We start from the raw sequence: 23,789 nt of genomic DNA, 5'->3' as shown, positions 1-23,789 counted from the left end.
TAGTTTAGTTGAACAATTAGCAAATATACACTTCAACATATCACCATGTAGTAATACATTTCAAACATTTTCAATAAGTCTTTCAGGTGGCGTTCTCATTCGAGTAGATCTTCTCAGTGGTTCTGTCATTGGAGATGATACAGGAAGCTCAGATGGTTGTGTGTCACCTCGTTTTTTAGCACCAGCATCCTTAGAAGGACTCTCTGTAGCCATATGAGCATTTAACAGACTCCTCCTATATCTTCTCAATCTGTGTCCATCTGTCTCAACAATGAAAGATCTTTGATTGATTTCACTGAGCAGAGTAGCTTTTCTGTCCCAACAATCCAGTCCTTCGATCCTTACATTGTCATTCACGAAGAGAGGTTCCAAGCGTCTAGTGGTTTTATCATACGCCATTTTCTGTCTATGTTTGAGCCTTTTCTTACTGTTTGTATATGACCATGTATTGTGTGTACCTTAAATGATGATGTGTGAATAAACTGAAACTGATTCCGGCAACCTGGCTAAAAGGGCATGTTCCTTCAGAATTTTCCAAAATTAACAGAAAGTTGCCCAAAATCAATAGGAAGTAACTTGGATTTGAAGCTAAATCAATAGGTCAATGCCACGAAATTAGCAGGAAGTGATACAAAATCAACAGGAAGTGACTTGCAAATGCCTTCAAATTTACAGGAAGTTACCTAGGAATGTCCAAAAATGGACATGACCTTTAAATGCCCCAAAACTAGCAGGAAGTGACCCAAAATCAACAGGAAGTGACCAGATTTTGAAGCTAACTTGAATTTGAGCTAAATACACAGAAGGTGACTTGTAAATGACACAAAATTACCAGGAACCCTAATCCAAAATCAACAGGAAATTACCCATGAATGCCCCAAAATGAACAGGAAGTGACCTAAAATCAGCAAGTGACCTGTAAATACCCCCAAATCAACATGAAGTGACCTGTAAATGAACTGGACGTATGTCATATTCAATGGTAGTAAAGTGGTTTATTTGGGTCATTAAATTGGCTTATTTGGGATCACTTCCTTGTTCATTTTTGGGTTCTTACGGGTCACTTCCTATTGATTTTCAGTCACTTCCTGTACATTTTGGGGCATTTACAGGTGACTAACTGTACATTTTGTATCATTTCCAGTTGATCTTAGGAAATGTCAAGGTAATTTTCTGTTCATTGGTCACTTTATGTTGATTTTAGGCCATTTCTGAGTCACTTCCTGTTGATTTTGTGTCACTTCCTGTATATTTTGATGCATTTGCGAGTCACGAAGTGTACAATTTATATTTTTTCCTGTTGCTTTTAGGTCATTTCCGGGTCATTTCCACTTCATTGGTCACTTCTTGTTGATTTTAGGGCCTTTTTGGGTCACTTCCTGTTGACATCCGGTCACTTCCTGTACACTCTGAGGCACTTACAGGTCACTAACGGTACATTTTGTATTATTTCCCGTTGAGTTTACGATATTTCAGGTCGTTTTCTGTTCATTGGCCAGTTCCTGTTGATTTTAGGATATTTCTGGGTCACTTCCTGTTGATTTGTGTCACTTCTTGTACATTTTGAGGCATTTACAGGTCACTAACTGTACATTTTGTATTATTTCCAGTTGATTTTAGAATATTCAAGGTCATTTATGACTTCATGATGATTTTACGACATTTCTGGGTCATTTCTTGTTGATTGGTCACATCTAGACATGTGCCGGTTACCGGTTTCAAGGTATACCGTGGTATGAACGTCACGGTTTCAAAACCATTGAAATGTTCCGTCATACTGTCCCTACGGTATTAGCTATTTTGTATGTCCCAAAGGTAGAAATCCCTCGCTTGCAGCTGCAGAGCTTACCTCTCCCCCTCCGGTTGTTGCTCAGAGAGTCAGCTGCGCTGCAGGATGGCCGGAGGAGGTGAAACAACTGAACTTTTCCCCCATTGTAGAAAAAAAGTCATTGGTATAGGAATACGGCAACACCTCCAATATGATTTCACATTTATACAAAATTAAGGGTTACTAAACACTGTCATGAACGTTTCCCACCAGCTACGAGAGTTAACTCCAGTGTGTTTAGTGTGTCTAGCGGCGGTAAAACAAATACAGAAATGGGACAGTAATTCAATTATTTTTGTTGTGATGATAACAATGTTGAGCTGTGTCATGATGTGGCAATGACAATGACAGGCAATGAGTTAATAGTAAATATTCTCTTATTTACTCATTTTTGTACATTTAAAAATATACAGTATATATTGTACGTGGAGTGCAAAAGCGGAGGAGAAGAAGGCATAGTGTCTAAAGAGCGCCCACGTTGAGGTTGCCTCCTTCTCTCCCTCCCTCCCACACATACGCAGCCTTTCAAATGAAGTCATCTCATGTGTTGCAGCATTGCAACGTTTGGATGGCGGCTCCAAATGGAGAAAGCAACGGTTGCGCACTTTTCCCGCAATCCAAAGCCCCCTCCTCTATGACTGGAGTGTCAATCAATCGGCACGTCACGTTAAGTGTGCCCGCCGCCGCCGCTGCCGGAGAAAGGAGAACGCTAGAAAAGCGCAGCTCGTCTGAGTCATAGCCGCACAATGAGAGGAGAGGGAATGGATGGGATATTTTTAACAAAATCATATATTTTTTTAACGCTCTGTGGCTCAAATTAGATTTCAGAAAGTGGAAAAATTGTACTTTTGAATAAAAAAAGGCTCATATAATGTTGTGGATTCATGTGGTGATTAGCATTTAGCGTTGCGCCTGCCTTAAGAAGGCTAAAATAATCATAAATAATAATAAAAAAAAGAGAACGTTTTCTGATTTCGCCCTCTTTTTTGTTCATTAAAAATTGTAAACACATTAAAGACAAACTGAAAATAAATAATAATATTTTAAATAATTATGAGTATATCTATCTATGTAAAATGGCATTTTCCATAATTTAAAAAATAAAAAAAAAAAGGGAATATTTACGGCATCCAAACCATAAAAAAACAAAAACAAAAAAAAAAGAAGAAGAAGAACGAAATTTAAATTAGAAGCACCAAAAGGATTTTTTTTTTTTTTTTTTTACAAAAAGGATTTTGACAATTTTAATCTCACCTATGGAGTAAAGTAAAGCACTAAGGAGTGCTATTCTTCTGCAGGGGCTTGGAGTACACTTGATGTCGGAACATCATCAAAGTTTTGGATAGCCAATAGCAATCGGTGGAATTGGCAACTACTGCGGTCAGTGCTATCGCTGGAGTGAATGTCAGCCTCAACAAGGCCTGTGATGATATATTACAGGTGAAGAATGACCTGGCGACATCCAACACTGCCACAACCTGAATGGCGATGCAACTTACTACGAAGCTGCGCAACCTTGAGATGAATGTTCGTCGGGAGGCAGCAAGGAACGAAAACTGCGACGAGGATTAAGTCGACGAAAGGGGGGTGGCGGACACAGCCTGCCATCGGTCCTAAGCTATTCCCTATTTTCTGGATCGAATCAACTGAATAAACTAACCACTGAATTATGAACTAATGTACTGGATCTAATCACCATAACGATCACATGGACACGATCGACAATGGACTATTGGGAAAATGAACTATCAAGGGGGATGGTTAAATTAAAAAACAAAAATAAAAAAAAAACCTTGTAATCACTACGCAATCTGAATGTCAAAAATTGTTTATATGATACTCTCGGCGTCCTATGGTATACTGGGGGCGGGTCTCAATAAGCTTCGGCTTCTCCCGTTTGCCCTTTTCTTTTTGGGTTGAATTAATTGTAAACACGTATACAGTTAATGCTGTATGTTTGTTGGATTTGTCATGCCTGAAGGGAAAATAAAAGAAAGAAAGAAAGAAACAAAACAAAGAAAGAAAGAAAGAAAGAAAGAAAGAAAGAAAGAAAGAAAGAAAGAAAGAAAGAAAGAAAGAAAGAAAGAAAGAAAGAAAGAAAGAAAGAAAGAAAGAAAGAAAGAAAGAAAGAAAGAAAGAAAGAAAGAAAGAAAGGAAAGATCAAGAAGTGACCCGGAAATTGCCTAAAATCAACAAGACGTTTTCCGAAATGTATCGTTAGTGACCCCAGAATGCCCCAAAATCAGGGGTTAATTTGTGCCAGATCCTGCCGGAACAAGATCCGGCACCTCTTGATTTTGGCTTCCCTGTGTTCCGGGACTTATTTGGGCAGATCCGGCACCTCTCGTGTATAGAAAATAATAATAATATAAAATGTATAAAATAAAATAATATGCATAAATTCATTTACAGAACAAATCCCAAGAATCACATGTTGTTTATAAAAATTTAACGTCATTTGAAAGAGACGGAGATTTGTTGATGAGCTGAAGAGCTGGACCAACAAATCATGCCCCTGATATAAAAAAAAAAAAAAACTTGAAATTTGCGGCATCTGTGGACCAAGCAGCCAGGATGAAACGGTATTTCAACATGCCAAAAAGACAGTTGCATTTACTGCCTTTTTTTAAAAAGAAGGAAGATGGTTCAAAACGAGTCAGAAAAGTAACAACCGATGAGGTCAACTGCAGCGATTGTGCTAACGGGCAGGATCGGGTGCAGCAGGAGGCTGGCGCCGCAGAAGCTAGCCAGGTTCACGGACAGCCAGCCAAGCCGGGGCGGGAGGCTGCTACCGTGGCAGCAGCTGGTCAGGTTCAGCGCCACCCGGAGTGGGGGCCAGCTACAGCGCTAGCAGTCAGCCAGGTGAACCACCAACAGCTGAAGCAACAGGATAGTACCCTTATGGGAAATTCGGGTTTGGGCCGCACAATTTGTAAGGTGGCGGGAACTTTGGGGCCAGAAAAGACGGGGGGGGGGTGAAACTCACAAAAGAATGGGTTTTGTGTTATTTATTGCAATCTCTGATTTGTTTTTTAAAAAAAATATTTTACAAGGTAGACTGTACGTTACTGTCAGTCCCACCTGTGGTTATGTGGGCAATTGCCCGTGCTGTGCAGAGTATAGCCTAAATAACTGTAAATTGTTGTACATAACATTTATACCATGGCTACTATCTGAAATTGAGGCTTGTAAGTCCCACAACATGGCAAATGGGCATTTGCGTGTTGTTCTCAGCACCATTTTCTGTGTTTGTTCCAGCACCTGTACCCGTCTCGTCATCCCTGCACTGTCATATGTACTCTGCGTTCCTGCGTTCTGCACTGTCCAAAATGTACAGTAAGTCACCTAAAATCAACAGGAAGTGACCTGAAATCCACAGGAAGTGACCCTGAAATGTCACAAACTCAACAGGAAGTGACCAATGAACATAAACTGAAACGGGAATGCCCTAAAATCGACAGGAAATATCCAAAAAGTACATGAAGTGACCTGAATGCCCCAAAACGAACAGGAAGTCACCCAAAAATCAAAAGGACGTGATCTGTAAATGCCCCAAAATCGACAGGAAGTGACCTGGTAAAACCAATGGGAAATGGTCCAAAATGTACAGGTACAGACTGCCTAAAATCAACGAGAAGCTGTCCAAAATGTATAGATAGTGACCACAGAATGCCCCAAAATGTACAATATGTGACCTAAAATCAACAGAGCGTGACCTAAAATCAACAGGAAGTGACCCGTAAGTGCCCCACAATCAACAGGAAGTCATTCAAAATCAATATGACCAAATGACCTTTGAAAGCCTGGAAATGCCCTAAAATCTACAGAAAACACCCCAAAATGTACAATAAGTGACCTCAAATCAACAGAAAGTGACCTCAAATCAACAGGGAGTGACCCTGAAATTCCACGAACTCAACATTAAGTGACCAATGAACAGGAAGTGATACGGAAATGCCCTAAAATGTATAGGAAGTGACCCAAAATAAGGAGGAAGTGATATGGAAATGCCCTAAAATCAACAGGAAATAATACAAAATGAACAAGGAAGTGACACGTGACTGTCCCCAAATGAACAGGAAGGAATACAGAAATACCCTAAAATGAATAGGAAAGAAAGCTGACAAAAATGAACAGGAAGTGACCCAAAATGAACAGGAAGTGACCGGTGAATGCCCCAAATTAACAGGAAGTCATCAAAAGTCAAAAAGAAGAGAGACGTAAATGCCTTAAAACGAACAGGAAGTGACCCAAAATTAACAGGAGGTCAGCTGTAAAAGCCCCAAAATAAAAAGGAAGTCATCCAAAGTCAACAGGAAGTGACACGTGAATGCCCCAAAATGAATAGAAAGTGAAACAGAAATGCCCCTAAATCAACAAGTGACCCCAAATGAACAGGAAGTGACCTGTAAAAGCCCCAAAATAAACAGGAAGTCATCCAAAGTCAATAGGAAGTGACACGTGAATCCCCCAAAATGAACAGGAAGTGATACGGAAATGCCGTAAAATATACACAAAATGACCCAAAATGAACAGGAAGTGACCTGTTTTGCCTAAAATGAACAGGAAGTCATCCAAAGTCAATAGGAAGTGACACGTGAATGCCCCAAAATGAACATGGAGTGACCCATAATGAACAGTAAGCAATACAGAAATTCCCTAAAGCACAGGTGTCAAACTGATTCCAGAAAGGGCCAAACGGGTGCTGGATTTTCTTCCAACCGATACCGTGCAGAGAGTTTAACCAATGAACTTCCTACTGAAACAAGCAGCACCTGACAAAGTTTAACTGATTACACATTTAAAAGAACTGATTGGTGAAAAGGTGTCCTCTTCATTGGTAGGAAAGCAAACCTGCACCCACTTGGCCCTTTCTGGAATCGGTTTGACACCTGTGCCCTAAAGTCAACAGGAAGTGACCCAAAATGAACAGGAAGTGACCTGTAAATTCCCAAAATGAGCAGAGAGTCATCCAAAGTCAATAAGAAGTGACACGTGAATGCCCCAAAATGAACAGGAAGTGACCCAAAATGAACAGGAAGCGATACGGAAATTCCCTAAAGTCAACAGGAAGTGACCCAAAGTGCACAGGAAGTGACCTGTAAATGCCCCAAATGAACAGGAAGTGGACATAAATGAACAGGAGGTGATACAGAAATGCTCTAAAATGAACAGGAAGTCATTCAAAGTCAATAGGAAGTACACGGGAATGCCCCAAAATAAATAGGAAGTGACCCAAAATGAACAAGAAGAGACCTGTAAATGCCCCAAATGAACAGGAAGTCATCCAAAGTGAAGGAGACAGCATCTTTTCTCATAGGCACCATCTAACTGTTTGCATTATTCTAAGACGCTTCATACAATCAATCAGGGAATAGCATCCTTTCTCGTATTTACTGTTTGACTGTTTATGTAACGCTAACACACCCAATATAAAATAAATAGCACTGATACCATAGTTTAAGGAAGACAAGCAGAATATACTCTAGGGCATAAGCAGTGTTGTCACGTGTTACTATAATCTGATTACTTTCTTTCAGTAACGAGCAGTCTAACGCGTTCATTTTTCCAAGCCAGTAATCTGATTAAAGTACCTCGGTGCCTGTGCGTTACTATTTTGTTGTTTCCTCATACTGTATGTAGAATGAAGAATATTGTAGTCATGTACGAAGAGCATTTGAAAAGAAAATACTGCGCTTGAGTTTGGGAGTGACATCACATCTCACGCCTGTGCGTGCGCCGTCTGCCACGGCGGTCAACAACATAGCCTGGCTAGTGGCTGCCTACCAGGATGCTAACAGTAAAGGAGCCGGAGAGATACAACAAACGGCTGCATTTGCTCACTGGAGATACAACCATTACTTCACAAATCCGTCCAGTAAAGATGACAAAAATATCTCCGTGCGTTGCAAACTCTGCGCTGGCTCAGAAAGACTGTCGACAGCTATATACAGTGCCTTGCAAAAGTATTCGGCCCCCTTGAACCTTGCAACCTTTCGCCACATTTCAGGCTTCAAACATAAATATATAAAATTTGAATTTTTTTGTCAAGAATCAACAACAAGTGGGACACAATCGTGAAGTGGAACAACATTTATTGGATAATTTAAACTTTTTTAACAAGTAAAAAACTGAAAAGTGGGGCGTGCAATATTATTCGGCCCCCTTGCATTAATACTTTGTAGCGCCACCTTTTGCTCCAATTACAGCTGCAAGTCGCTTGGGGTATGTTTCTATCAGTTTTGCACATCGAGAGACTGACATTCTTGCCCATTCTTCCTTGCAAAACAGCTCGAGCTCAGTGAGGTTGGATGGAGAGTGTTTGTGAACAGCAGTCTTCAGCTCTTTCCACAGATTCTCGATTGGATTCAGGTCTGGACTTTGACTTGGCCATTCTAACACCTGGATACATTTATTTTTGAACCATTCCATTGTAGATTTGGCTTTATGTTTTGGATCATTGTCCTGTTGGAAGATAAATCCCCGTCCCAGTCTCAGGTCTTGTGCAGATACCAACAGGTTTTCTTCCAGAATGTTCCTGTATTTGGCTGCATCCACCTTCCCGTCAATTTTAACCATCTTCCCTGTCCCTGCTGAAGAAAAGCAGGCCCAAACCATGATGCTGCCACCACCATGTTTGACAGTGGGGATGGTGTGTTCAGGGTGATGAGCTGTGTTGCTTTTACGCCAAACATATCGTTTTGCATTGTGGCCAAAAATTTCAATTTTGGTTTCATCTGACCAGAGCACCTTCTTCCACATGTTTGGTGTGTCTCCCAGGTGGCTGGTGGCAAACTTTAAACGAGACTTTTTATGGATATCTTTGAGAAATGGCTTTCTTCTTGCCACTCTTCCATAAAGGCCAGATTTGTGCAGTGTACGACTGATTGTTGTCCTATGGACAGACTCTCCCACCTCAGCTGTAGATATCTGCAGTTCATCCAGAGTGATCATGAGCCCCTTGGCTGCATCTCTGATCAGTTTTCTCCTTGTTTGAGAAGAAAGTTTGGAAGGACGGCCAGGTCTTGGTAGATTTGCAGTGGTCTGATGCTCCTTCCATTTCAATATGATGGCTTGCACAGTGCTCCTTGAGATGTTTAAAGCTTGGGAAATCTTTTTGTATCCAAATCCGGCTTTAAACTTCTCCACAACAGTATCTCGGACCTGCCTGGTGTGTCCTTGGTTTTCATAATGCTCTCTGCACTTTAAACAGAACCCTGAGACTATCACAGAGCAGGTGCATTTATACGGAGACTTGATTACACACAGGTGGATTCTATTTATCATCATCGGTCATTTAGGACAACATTGGATCATTCAGAGATCCTCACTGAACTTCTGGAGTGAGTTTGCTGCACTGAAAGTAAAGGGGCCGAATAATATTGCACGCCCCACTTTTCAGTTTTTTATTTGTTAAAAAAGTTTAAATTATCCAATAAATGTTGTTCCACTTCATGATTGTGTCCCACTTGTTGTTGATTCTTGACAAAAAAATTAAATTTCATATCTTTATGTTTGAAGCCTGAAATGTGGCGAAAGGTTGCAAGATTCAAGGGGGCCGAATACTTTTGCAAGGCACTGTACTCGACATCCAATTCAAGAAGGAAGCACTTGGAATTACAGCACAACGCGTCCCGAAAAAAACTCGAGACAAAGCCGACAGGTAATGAGACAGCCAGCACTTCTAAAGTTTGCAACCAGCCTTTATAATATGTGTAATTATGTACATTTTATAGTTAAGAGTTTATAGACGAAAGTCAAAAGTTTGGACACACTTTATAATTTTTGCGTTTTATATATTGTTGCTACTATTGTATATTCTCACTGAAGACATCAAAACTATGAACGAACATGTGGAATGGCAAAAAAAAAAAAAAAAAAGTGAAATAACTGAAAACAGGTTTTGTGTTCTACATTCTTCAAAGTATCCACCTTTGAGGTGTCTCCAAACTTTTGGCCATTATATATATATAGTTTTGGCTAAGCAAAGCAAAGGATAGTCTCCAAGGGGCTAGTCACATGATCTGTTCGGAAAATGATTTTGACCCATTATGAAAACTACGTTTAGGATTTATGTTCATTTCATGAAGTTTTGTTGTTTGTTTTATTGCTTTACAACTTTTAGAGACAACATTTTAACGGCTAGGTCTTTATTTAAAAGGGGATGTTCAGAATTTTTAACATTAGGCTTTATCTTGGAGTCAGCGGGGGTTTAATTAGTCGTTGGAGTTGATTTTCAACAAATTTTGTGCAGTTTGTCAGTTATTTGTTAGTTTTAGGGCTCCGGAATGGCTAGGCTAGGGCGAGTCAATGGTGGTCGACTAATTAAACCCCCGCTAACTCAAAGATTAAGCCTTATGTGAAAAACGCAATTACACGCGATGACATTTTTCTGTTATTTTTATGCTGAGGCAGCAAAAGGAAAAAAATTGGTAAAAGGTAACTGATAAGTTACTTTTAAAGTAACTTAGTTACGTTGATAATAAAGTAATCAGTAAAGTAACTAGATTACTTTTGTGAGGTGTAATCAGTAATCAGTAATTAAATTACTTTTTTAAGTAATCCGTGACAACACTGGTCATAAGACATACATGACGCCTTCTTATCACGGAAGCCCAACGTGTGCGTCATGCAACTGACTGAGCAAGATTGACGCTGACAAGCCCACGTCTGAACCACCAACTCTTGCAATCAGTTCTCCCGGACAGTCCAGAACAAATGGCAGGACGCCCTGTCCCAACACAAGGAACACTGGAGAACACGACTGACAAGACTCCAAGAGCAAAATCCACAACCCTTGTTGCCCTGACAACAGTAACTCCCGAATCCTCCTGTCCAATCCACAAGCAGGCAATAATCCTAAACACACCCTTCTTCTGCCCACGGCCCTCTAGATGTCCAATTCATTTGGACTGGGAGGGGTCAATGAACTCCATGGCTCATTAGCCCCTGCGAGTTCCCTGTCCAAATGGATTGGACATCTAGCGCCTTGAATGGCAGCCAATGAGTGCCCTATTAAGGGTGAAGCACACTGCTACTTAAGGATACCGAGTCGGCCCGAGGGTTAGGCTTTGTTCACCGTGCCATTAACGCGAGAGCGGCAAGGACGCGGGAAGACAGCTGTTTGCAAAAAAGAGCCGCTGGCCGGGGTGTCGAGGAGACGCTTTGTTTAGATGCAGCAGCTGCACGCAAACACACCCAAAAAAGAAAAAGCAACTAAAACTCCAAAGACTAGCAAAGATGAATTATAGCTGCTAACCAGGGGTGTAAAGTAACAAACAAGTTTTTTTCTTTTTTTTATAGTATTTTAGAAAAGCTGTCATTTTACTTTTACTCAAGTAAATTTCGTTGGAATCAATTTACTCAATTACATTCCAAAGATGGAGTGTTGAATTTAGGGGTTCCTTCCAGTTGATTCTGTGTGATTTTTGTGTGACATTTCCTGTTCATTTCACTTCCAGTTTATTTAAGTTCAATTCCAGGTCACTTCCTGTTCATTTTGAGGCAATCCTATGTCACGTCCTGTTCATTTTGGGTCACTTCCTTGTTATTTAGGTTCAATTATAGATTGACTTCTCGATGATCTGGAGCATTTCCACATGGATATTACATTTATAAAGAAGTAGAACAGAGAAAAGTCAGCCATTTTGTGTCAGATGACTTCTATGGCAGGTTCTATTGTAAATAACGTAAGCTGCAGTCGTTAATTTTGGCACATTTATGGGTCACTTCCGGTATTTTCCGTATCCCTTCCTGTTATGTTTTTAAGGATAGTTAGGTCATTTCCTCTTCTTTATGGGTCACTTCCTGGTTATTTAAGTTCATTTTAAGGTCATTTCATTTTGATTTTGAGCCATTTTCACATTGAAGTAGAAGTGCGAAAATTTTGACTCTGAGGCATTAGCAACCAGCAGCCATCTTGCATCAGGTAACATTTCTGGCGGGTTCTATCGTAGCTGATGTAAACTGAACTCGTAAATTTTGGCACATTTATGTGTCACGAACAGTAAATTCCTTGTCACTTCCTGTTGATTTTGCAGCATTCTTAGGTCATTTCCTGTTCATTTTGGGTCACTTCCTGGTTATTTAGGTTCAATTCTAGGTTGACTTCTTAATTATTTTGGGACATTTTCACATATTACATTAGTAAAGAAGTAGAACTGAGAAAAGGCATGTTCGGAGGCGTTGGTAACTGGCGGCCATCTTGTGTCAGATGACTTCTATTGCAGGTTCTATTGTAGCTGACATAAAGCGAAGTTAATTTTGGCACATTTATGAGTCACTTTCAGTTAGGTCCATGTCACTTCCTGTTAATTTTACGGTATTCCTAGGCCATTTCCTGTTCATTTTGGGTCACTTCCTAGTTATTTAGGTTCAATTCCAGGTCACTTCCTGTTCATTTTGAGGCAATCTTATGTCACGTCCTGTTCATTTTGGGTCACTTCCTTGTTATCTAGGTTCAATTATAGATTGACTTCTCGATGATCTGGAGCATTTCCACATGGATATTACATTTATAAAGAAGTAAAACAGAGAAAAGTCGGCCATTTTGTGTCAGATGACTTCTATGGCAGGTTCTATTGTAAATAACGTAAGCTGCAGTCGTTAATTTTGGCACATTTATGGGTCACTTCCGGTATTTTCCGTATCCCTTCCTGTTATGTTTTTAAGGATAGTTAGGTCATTTCCTCTTCTTTATGGGTCACTTCCTGGTTATTTAAGTTCATTTTAAGGTCATTTCATTTTGATTTTGAGCCATTTTCACATTGAAGTAGAAGTGCGAAAATTTTGACTCTGAGGCATTAGCAACCAGCAGCCATCTTGCGTCAGGTAACATTTCTGGCGGGTTCTATCGTAGCTGATGTAAACTGAACTCGTAAATTTTGGCACATTTATGTGTCACGACCAGTAAATTCCGTGTCACTTCCTGTTGATTTTGCAGCATTCTTAGGTCATTTCCTGTTCATTTTGGGTCACTTCCTGGTTATTTAGGTTCAATTCTAGGTTGACTTCTTAATTATTTTGGGACATTTTCACATATTACATTAGTAAAGAAGTAGAACTGAGAAAAGGCATGTTCGGAGGCGTTGGTAACTGGCGGCCATCTTGTGTCAGATGACTTCTATTGCAGGTTCTATTGTAGCTGACATAAAGCGAAGTTAATTTTGGCACATTTATGAGTCACTTTCAGTTAGGTCCATGTCACTTCCTGTTAATTTTACGGTATTCCTAGGCCATTTCCTGTTCATTTTGGGTCACTTCCTAGTTATTTAGGTTCAATTCCAGGTCACTTCCTGTGGATTTTTTGGTCTTTTTTTAACTAGAAATGTAAAAAATTTGGACTCAGAGGCATTAGTAACCGGCGCCCATCTTGCGTCAGAGGACGCCTACAGAAAGCTCGATTTTAGCTGATATAAGGTGAGTGATTTTCTTCACTAAAAATATCCTCAAATTGCTGATTTCGTAATGATTTTACAAACGTTTTGGTTCATTACAAGACGTATTAACGTGGCAAAATTACTGCATCTTTGTTTGAAAAGTTGTTTGAGAGTTATTTCAAAGAACACGTTGTATTGACGATAATGCTATATCTACCAAACGGCCCTGATGCAAAATGGCCGCCAAATTACGATGTTCATTTGGAACTTTTGTCAGCGCATTTTACGATACACTGATTAAACTAGACTAAACATTTAGCTAATGGCTACAGAAATGGAGAACTCCAAATAAATTAGCACAATTCATTGCACAATGAAAAGGCATCGGATACTGTACATATGATATGACTGTTTATACCCAGTGAAAATATCAGATGCTTGTCGCATACGGGCAAAGAAATCAGAATACAAATCAACAATCCTTGATCGCAGGTCTTTAGAGAGCTCCGAGCCATGATGCACATCAAAAAATACTTCTCATCAAGACAATTCTTACCACGTGTGTGTTTATAGTGGGCAGGGCAGCTTTAAACCACTCATGAGTGATTGGGCACACACCTGACTTAAATTGTTTGGTAAAAAATGGTTTCAATTGCTCTTTAAGTCTCCTTAAGCAGAGGGTTCACATACTTATGTTTCCCCCTTTTCTCATTGTTTGCGTACTATCCTCATTAAAATATAAAAGCCTATAAATGTTTGGGTGGTTTTAGTTCAAGCAGACACTGTTTTTTTCATCTGTGCGATTTTGACAAAGATCACAACACATTTGATAGTGATTTTGTGTAGGAATGTGAGAAATTCCAAAAGGTTACGATACTTTTTCATACCACTGTTAGTATCAACAGCATACCTGTCAACCCGAGGCCAAAGGCAATCTTACAAATAGTGACGTATGCCCTTACAAGTTGGTGACTAATCTTACAACGTTGTATATAGCGTGAAATATGAAACAAAAATAAAACTCAATTTTTAAAATAATATGAATTTATTGGTTTTATATATATATATATATATAATATATATATATAAAACATATAACCTGGTGCAATCAAAGAACAATCAATATCTTCAGCTACATCATGATTCCTAAAATTTAACAGTGACTTTTGTTATAATTGTATGTAGCACTTTTGGCAATTTCTATCATGTCTTGATGGCTGCACTTCATGGCACTTCAGCTCGCAATTCAGTTTGACTTGAAGGTAGTTTGTTAGCGGGTCCAATTATAAATTAAATAGGTCAATTGATAAAATCAACTTACCGATGCAATCTTTGAGCCAGGGAACATTTCTTTTGCTAATTCTGAGACGTGATCAGCAACAGTTGCAGGAAAAATTGTGTTCGGCAACAAATTGGCAGAATAAAATCTCTGCTTTTGTCACTTTTCATTCTGCAGACTTCATCTTTATGACCAGTGTTGTTAATCTTACTTTAAAAAAGTAATTAATTACAGTTACAAATTACTTCTCCCAAAACGTAATTGAGTTAGTAACTCAGTTACCTGAATGTAAGCGTAATTAGTTACTTGGCAAAGTAACTGGTGTTACCCTTCATGTTTTTTTTTTCGTTTTTTTTTTAACCAAAAAAAAAAAAAAAAAAACATAGTAACCTTTGCTATGTTTGGAAGTCATTTAATGTTGTGAATCAACTGTTAAAGTTGTTGAAATTGCTCCATTTTTGCATTACTTCCCTTCTGTCTACTTTCCACATGTGAAAGTTTTAGAAAGATAGATTCAACTCAATGTTTTGCCGATTTAGGAGTATTTTAGATAAAAAGTTATTTAGATTCGCTTGGAAGGTTCACTACAACAGAGCCTTTCTGAGAAGTCTACTGCTTTAATATGGCGGCTGTTTACTAACACCGCCGAGTCTGTCATTTCGTATGTAGTTCTATATCCATGTGATATCTAGGCGTAGATAGTAGACTGTCGGCTACAGTCAGGAAATATTGGAGCCATCTAGCCTAGAATCGCGTTTGCTACAGCGTCACAACAAACACTCTTCTCTCTCCGTGTCTCTGACTTTTCTCGGGTCATTCAACCAACGTAGTAATGCATAGTAACGCACATTGTCTCGTTGCCGAAACGGTGACATAATTCGGAGAAAAAAAAAGTAATGCACGAAAAACGTACAGATTTTGAACGTACGGCGTACACATTTAAAAATCAGTACTCACTTGTACAAATTACGCCAAAACCGTACAACTTGACAGGTATGCAACAGGTAAGTCGCACTTGAGTATAAGTCACAGGCCCAGCCAAACTATGAAAAAAAGTGCGATTTATATTCCAGAAAATATGGTAATTAATTACAAAAGAGAAAAACTAATGCATTTCAATCCCAAGTCAAGTTCCATTCACGGACCCTTTACACAACACAGAACTTTTGTCAGAGCACAACTTCCCTATACAACAATTAAACTAGCTTTAGCTTGGCTAAGTACTACAAAAATAGAGAAATATGATTAAATGAGCACATTTCAGGCATTGGACAGTTGATTGAATCCTTTATACAGCGGGAAAAATGTGAGATGTATGTTGCATACGGGCAAGAAAACAGAATTTGTGGTGCTAACGTAGCCTTAGAGTTGGATAAGTTCTTGCACTGTTGTTACATGCAAGTATTTCTGCATGTACTGCGGTAAAGCGCTATCGCTAACCCCCAAAAGAGTGAGTCATATGGCCTCGGAATAACAGCGAAAGCAGCTTCGGTTTGAAGAAGGCGAGGCCAGGCCAGGCTGACCTCCACTGCCACTCTTCTGACAGATGGCGAGTCAGCATGCGCTCCACCTTTTCCCTTTCAGGATGGTGGCCCTTTCCTGTTTCCTCCTTGTTATTTCGCGCTCGGCTCGACTTTACAGGGGAGCAACGCGTCACGGTATTTGACAGCCATCCAGCTCTTATGTTCTTGGGTGTCATGACGAAGACCTCTACTGGGATGAGAAGGGAAATCCCCGGTGGACAGAAGATTGACTCTAACCCAGGAGTCTCAAAGTGATATGTCTATTACCAACTAAAAACGTACCTAAAATGAAGGTTTTGCTTTGAAACAAGATGGATTCCTACAATAATGTATTTAGAGGTGCTATGAAAGGTGACAAAAGGACTTCAAAATGATAGCAGATCCTATTTTGGACACAAAACCATTCAGAAAAAGTGACAGAAATGGCTTAATCATGAAATTAGATGTTAATTAGTCTTTGGTACTCAGCTGCTTTGGCCCCGCCCACAAAAAAATCTCCACCCAGAAGATGATGTCACACCCAGAATGAGCTGTGAGCATGGCGTGCTTTTTGCTTGTTGCCATTCTGCCAACATGTGCTAGCCAGCTAGCGCTAGAAAGCTAGACATGATTATCAATTCTGGTTGTGATGACACAAACAGAATTGCAGACTAAGGTAGGCATTCCCTGATGAGGGTCAGCAACCTGCGGCTCTCAAGCCGTATGCGGCTCATTAGTGCTGCCCGAGTGGCTAACAGGAGCTTTTTCAAAAATGATGTCACAAAAGATGGGGGAGGGAAATATATTTTTTTGTTTTAATTTGGTGAACTTAATTCGAACTGAACTAGTTTATTGTCAATATTTTTGAAAATACTTTTTTTTCAGTGTTATAGTTAATTCTTTTTAACTGTCACTCTTTTAAATTTGTATGTAGATGTGTGTTTCTAGAGGCCTGATTGTATGTATAAACTTTTGTTTAGGTGATGGGTGCAATACCTAACTTCACAAAGAGATATCCTCCAAACCCTTTTTGTGTTAGATGATATATACACTCACCGGCCACTTTATTAGGTACACCATGCTAGTAACAGGTTGGACCCCCTTTTGCCTTCAGAATTGCCTCAATTCTTCGTGGCATAGATTCAACAAGGTGCTGGAAGCATTCCTCAGAGAGTTTGGTCCATATTGAAATGATGGCATCACACAGTTGGTGCAGATTTGTCGGCTGCACATCCATGATTCAAATCTCCCGTTCCACCACATCCCAAAGATGCTCTATTGGATTGAGATCAGGTGACTGTGTAGGCCATTTGAGTACAGTGAACTCATTGTCATGTTCAAGAAACCAGTCTGAGATGATTCCATGGCGCATTATCCTGCTGAAAGTAGCTATTAGAAGTTGGGTACATTGTGGTCATAAAGGGATGGACATGGTCAGCAACAATACTCAGGTAGGCTGTGGCGTTCCAAAATGCTCAATTTGTACCAAGGGGCCCAAAGAGTGCCAAGAAAATATTCCCCACACCATTACACCACCACCACCAGCCTGAACCGTTGATACAAGGCAGGATGGATCCATGCTTTCATGTTGTTGACGCCAAATTCTGACCCTACCATCTGAATGTAGCAGCAGAAATCGAGACTCATCAGACCAGGCAACGTTTTTACAATCTTCTATTGTCCAATTTCGATGAGCTTGTGCAAATTGCAGCCTCAGTTTCCTGTTCTTAGCTGAAAGGAGTGGCACCCGGTGTGGTCTTCTGCTGCTGTAGCCCATCTGCCTCAAAGTTCGACGTACTGTGCGTTCAGAGATGCTCGTCTGCCTACCTTGGTTGTAACGGGTGGTTATTTGAGTCGCTGTTGCCTTTCTATCAGCTTAAACCAGTCTGGCCATTCTCCTCTGACCTCGTGCAAATTGCAGCCTCAGTTTCCTGTTCTTAGCTGAAAGGAGTGGCACCCGGCGTGGTCTTCTACTGCTGTAGCCCATCTGCCTCAAAGTTCGACGTACTGTGCATTCAGAGATGCTCTTCTGCCTACCTTGGTTGTAACGGGGGGTTGCCTTTCCATCAGCTCAAACCAGTCTGGCCATTCTCCTCTGACCTCTGGCATCAACATGGCATTTCCGCCCACAGAACTGCCGCTCACTGGATATTTTTTCTTTTTTGGACCATTCTCTGTAAACCCTAGAGATGGTTGTGCGTGAAAATCCCAGTAGATCAGCAGTTTCTGAAATACTCAGACCAGCCCTTCTGGCACCAACAACCATGCCACGTTCAAAGTCACTCAAATCACCTTTCTTCCACATACTGATGCTCAGTTTGAACTGCAGGAGATTTTCTTAAACCATGTCTACATGCCTAAATGCACTGAGTTGCCGCCATGTGATTGGCTGATTAGAAATTAAGTGTTAACGAGTAGTTGGACAGGTGTACCTAATAAAGTGGCAGGTGAGTGTATATTTTCACTATTTTACACTGTTACAACCTGTTTTGACCGAAAGAACAAAAACGCGGATTACCATAACTGCTGTTTCTATTGAATTATCAAATATAAATTTATTGAGTTTTAATTTTTTTTCTGTTGAATGTTTATCCTAACAAATTGAATAAATATTATCAAGCTTCAAAACGGTGGGTTGAGCATGTTTGGTTGTCAATGGGACATCATCATTACAAGTTTTGACCAAAAATAAATAAATAAATAAATAATAAAATAAAAAAATGCTATATATATATATATATATATATATATATATATATATATATATATATATATATTAGTGTTATCTTTTGGGGTCCAAAATGTTGATTATAATTGGTCAGTGAAGAAAACAATAGTTTGGACATGAATGTTATAATGTCCTGAAAAAAGAGAACTAACCAGGCCATTGTGAACTATTCTTTCTTTGAAATATGAAGGCAACATCAAAGGCATGCAAATTCGGACGAAATAGATCCAAGGTGTTAAAGGGTTAATCATGAAGGCTCATTATGTACTAGTATTTGTAGCTAACAGTAATTTTGATAGTAAGGTAACATAGATACATACAGCATGTGTTGCCTTCATTATAAGGCTTATATAAAGCTTTTAATTTTTTGCGGCTCCAGATATACAATAAGGCTGTAAGTCGTTTAAGCTAATATATATTTGTGTATTTGCAATTAAGTTTAGAGCTACAGTTTGTGGATTCAGCCATGAGTCATTTTTTATGAGAATTGTAAATATGTCCGCGTTCGTAGCATTTACGCTAGAGGACTTTCGTTAGGCAAATTAGGCTAATTCAATCTACCAAATTTACATACTGATCAGACTAGATGGACGTTTCAACACCAGTTGTTTTGTGTCAAGTGTTTTATTGTTTAAATGTATGTTGTTTTGAACATTAGTGTGCATATGTGTGTTACAGCTTTACATTTTGTCAAAAGTTAAGGAAGTAAAAAGCTTCAAAAAGCATAATTGCATTGTTTGCTGCTGTAAAGCTGAACAACTTCACATATAGTGAGGACATTTGAGACTTTTAGGACTAAAGTAAAAAATAAGATTCTGTGAGCATAGGCAGAGTTTGACTTTTGTGGCAGTGTCGGGACTGTCGGAAAGAGCGTTGATGACCCCGAAATGCAGTGTCAGCAATGAAATTAATTTACAAGATATATGCTCAGATTGTAGTTTAGCCCATGCTCGTAAATATAGGCATCCCAACTATGTGTGTGTGTGCATGTGTGAGCGCGCGCGTTTTTCTGTCTTACCGAGTGGAGAAGCAGATGCCGCATGACTGAATATTCCAGCCAGGAACATATATGTTTATGCTTGTAAAAATTACGTATATCCATCGTGCCTCCTCTGTCATCAGGTGTTTTTTTTTTTTTTTTTTTAAGCAAAGCAAATAAACGAAGGTGCTAGTGACATGATCTGTTTGAAAAATAATTTTGACCCATTATAAAAATATTTTTGTTTCATTCATTTTTGTTGTTTGTTTTATCGCTTTACAACTTTTTATAGACAACATTTTACCGGCAAAGTCTCAGTTTCAAATTCATATTTTGGAAAGTCAATTATATTGAATGACATTTTAGGCCACCAGTGGGGGGCTATGCCCCCCGCTCCACCCTTAATCTCCGCGTATGACTGTGAGGTACAATAAATTACTGTTTACGCGTCCCAAAAAAACAAAAAAAACCAACAAAAACCTACTGGAGACAAAATGGCGGCAACGTCGTAACCCGGGTACTGCGTGTATTAGGGATGTCCCGATCGCATATTTTTGCACCCGAATCTGAGTCACCTGATTTTGCTGAGTTTAAGAAGCTGTCAATACCCGAAAAAAGGGTATCGACGGAAAAAGGTCTTAAAAAGTTTTTTAAAAAAATACAAATTTAAAACACGATCCTTTTCACCTGATTCTGATCTTCTCAAAAATGGCGTGAACGGCCCAATTTCCTATCACGTGATCGGCTCTGGGACATCCCTCATTATTTTTCATTTTTATTTATTTAGAATTTTTTACAAACAAAAAGGAAACAATTTGTAAACGTTCTGGGTTTTTCCACTTTTGGGTTTAATTTAAACAGTACTCTTTCTATTTCTTCATCATTAAAAAAATAAAAATGATTTCATTACAGGAGAAAATGATAAATATGCTTTAAAAAAAATCTTTTAAAAAATCGTTTTTTCATCAATATTTCCATTTCTATTCATTCACAATTTTTAATAATTATATATTTTAAATAAAAATAAATAAATAAGTAATAAAAAACAATAAAAACTTTATTTTTTCAATTATTTTATTTCTTAAAATGGGAAAAACTGTAACTAGTCTTCAATTTTTAGGACTAAGATCTTTTACGTAAATTGTTATTATTATTATTATTTTTTTAACAAAAAACACGAAGTTGATTCCTGAGATTGACTTTGGTGGGCCACACAATACGATATGGCGGGCCGGATCTGGCCCCCGTGCCGCCACATCGACACCCCTGATTTGTTCTTTTTCAGCACGTTTGCTGACTTTCCCGCCAAAACACGCACCTGCCACAAGTGAAACAGGCCACGCCCCTCCCACTCCCCCCAACTTACTTTCTTCCGGCGTCTTTCTCCCCGCAGGAGAGACCTCGACTCAACCTCCCGCGGACGGTTCCTCCCTCGGCGGGGAGCGAAGGCCGCTTCCCGTCGTCCCGTCGGAGCTCTCGGTTCTCCCGGCTGATCCGCTCCAGCTGTCCTTCCAGCTCCTCTATACGGCGCCGTTGGCTCTCCAGGAGCTTGGCCTGGCTCTCGATAATGTTGTTGAGTTCCAGGAGGTACTCCACCGCCCGGTTGGGGCTCTCCGGGCTGGCCTCCATCATCCGGATCCGTCCCCCCCCCGCCAGCCCAGATGAGTGGGGGGGAGGGAGGAAGTCGCGAGGACCCCGGACCGGATGAACTCTATGAAGGAGTCACGTGGGCGACGCTCGTCGGGTGACTACATGTCTTCAAAGCGGAGAAGCGGAGCGACGGCTAGAACATCTCGAGGGCGCGTTTTTCAACCTGCACTGGCTTGAAGAAAAATGGTAAATGGTAAATGGTGTTATACTTATAGCACTGGAATTGCTTGGTTATCTCATAGTTGGCTGCCATTTTCCAAGATTTTAAGGAATCAATTCAAGAAGACGATTCGGGTCCCTTCATCAAGTCCCTCCCATGCACATTGAAGACGAGACGCTTCAACCCATGGCTCCGTGCGTCTTCACGGCACGCAAAGTAATGGGTAAAGTTGCCTCAGCGCGTCCATAGCGTTTCCTCAGGTGCTAGACTCCATCTTTTCATTCCAAATGCAAAAAAACCCCTGCGCACGCACCGTCTGTTTTCCGCTACTTTTGCGTCACGTGCGCAAAATGGAGCGCTGCCCGCTCCTCCGTCCGTCCGCCCGCGCGCGCGCGCCTCGTCAGCTGCGGAGCGAGTGTCCTTGTTCGGTGCGGATTCCAGACCACCCACGTTGAGCATCATCAGCATTCCGCACTTTCACAATAAAAGACAGGGAGGACATGACTTCCGCTGTACAGCCTTTTCATGTAAAATGGTACTGTTATGTAATTCTGAGTAATCCGTCAGTGGAATTTGGATCCCTGCTTTTGGCGGAAAATATTTATAGTACAGGTCTGGGGTGTCAAAGTAGCAGCCTAGGGGCCAAATCGGGCCTGCTGTATTATTTTTCGTGGCCCACAGAAGTGTGACAAATTGTTTTTTGCTCAAATAAAATACAGTGGTACCTCTACATACGAATTTAATTCGTTCCAGGACCTTGTTTGTAAGTCGAAATGGTCGTATGTCGAGCAGGATTTTCCCATAGGAATACATTATAATTCCATTAATTCGTTCCAAAGCCTAAAAACATACACTAAATTCTTAATAAATACTGCTGGCACTGTTACAAATGGCAATTAAACATAGAAAAACAAATAAGTTATAAATAAATAATTCAGAATAATATAATAATAAGAAGAATAATTAATAATTATTCCTGTAAATAATGTAACGAATCGGATTCTAATATGGCGGACACTTTTTACTGTCCCTGAACGCACCGCGAAGGTGACGTCTCAGTGAGATAGGTCGGTGCGGTAGAGATAATACTTTCGTTTTCTTGAGAGCGGTCAACTGCTTAAGACAATGGGCGTTTTGTGTTGGATAAGTTCTTATATAAATGATAAAAACGTGACGAAGCTGGCGATTTCCTTGGCAATGTTACCACAATAATAATTGTCACCTTAACTTATAAATAGTGGCGAACGGTGGTCGGAAGAGGACCATGGAGCTGTATTGTTGAGCCAGTTCAGGGACGCGCACCCCAAGCTCATATTTTTCTATAACTTGCATCTTCATTTCAAAGGTAAGCATCACTTTTTTCCTTGTTTCTCCAACTGTATCAACTTTTTTTGAAAACTGTGTTGATTTCTCACACAAGAAAATCCACCGTGCGTTCGTTTGCAGTGCTGTCATGTCGTCGTATTTCGAGCAACTCGTCGGATGTAGAAACAAATGGCGGCTCAAATTTTACGTCGGATGTCGAAAAGATCGTGTGTCGAAGTGATCGTATGTAGAGGTACCACTGTATATATAAAATTGATGTAGTTACAAAAATCTGAATATTTACGGGTGTTTGTCTTATATCGAATTTTGGTTTTGAATTTTTTTAAAAAATATATTTTTTTAAGGAAATCCAAAATTATAATAGTAGTCCTTCATTTTTCGCAGTTCATGGGGACCCCTCCCACCCGAAATTAAAACATTTACGATTTTTAAAATTTTTTTAAAAAATGTACTCTATTTATTCAAATTTAACAGCATTGGAAAGAGATACATACAAGACATGTTTTTTCCCGCTTATTTCCCAAAAGTAACCCCCCCCCCCCAAAAAAAAACCCTAATATGTATATATTAATAAATGGGTTTTAGGAGATGCAAATGTAATAATGATATAAATGAGATCTATACATACACACAGACACACATATATATATATATATATACACAGGGGTGCACATAAGTGGTCCGCATGCGTACTGGACGTAGACAAACGCGCTGGCCCTCAACGGCTTCCATATGCTTTTGCGTACCGATGGCTGACCACTGTATTTGCGGCGGACACGAGAAAATAACTTCTCAAAATGTCGAAGAGGCAGGCCAAACTGAGTAATTATTTCCGTGTTCCCCCGTCAAAAGACAGACAGATGACAGAGACGTCACCGGCGCTACCGAAAAAAAGGACTTTTGCTGAAAAGTGGCTGCAGGAGGTACCATGGCTAGAAGTAACTGATGCTCGCACGGAA

General features: G+C 39.9%; 1 protein-coding gene across 1 annotated transcript in view; it reads right to left on the bottom strand.

The window, feature by feature from the left end:
- Window positions 1–21,917, bottom strand: part of iqsec2b (IQ motif and Sec7 domain ArfGEF 2b) — a 119,378-nt gene extending 97,461 nt beyond the window's left edge. The window contains exon 1 of the mRNA XM_057821980.1: window positions 21,061–21,917. Within this exon, the coding sequence (XP_057677963.1) occupies window positions 21,061–21,326 (266 nt within the window). The 5' untranslated portion in view covers window positions 21,327–21,917. The remainder of the gene's footprint in view (window positions 1–21,060) is intronic.
- Window positions 21,918–23,789: the final 1,872 nt, after the last annotated feature.

The sequence above is a fragment of the Corythoichthys intestinalis genome, chromosome 2, assembly GCF_030265065.1.
Source record: "Corythoichthys intestinalis isolate RoL2023-P3 chromosome 2, ASM3026506v1, whole genome shotgun sequence".
Classification (NCBI taxonomy): Eukaryota; Metazoa; Chordata; class Actinopteri; order Syngnathiformes; family Syngnathidae; genus Corythoichthys; species Corythoichthys intestinalis.
Note: the sequence above shows the minus strand (reverse complement) of the source record. Positions and strands in the feature narration are given on the sequence as shown.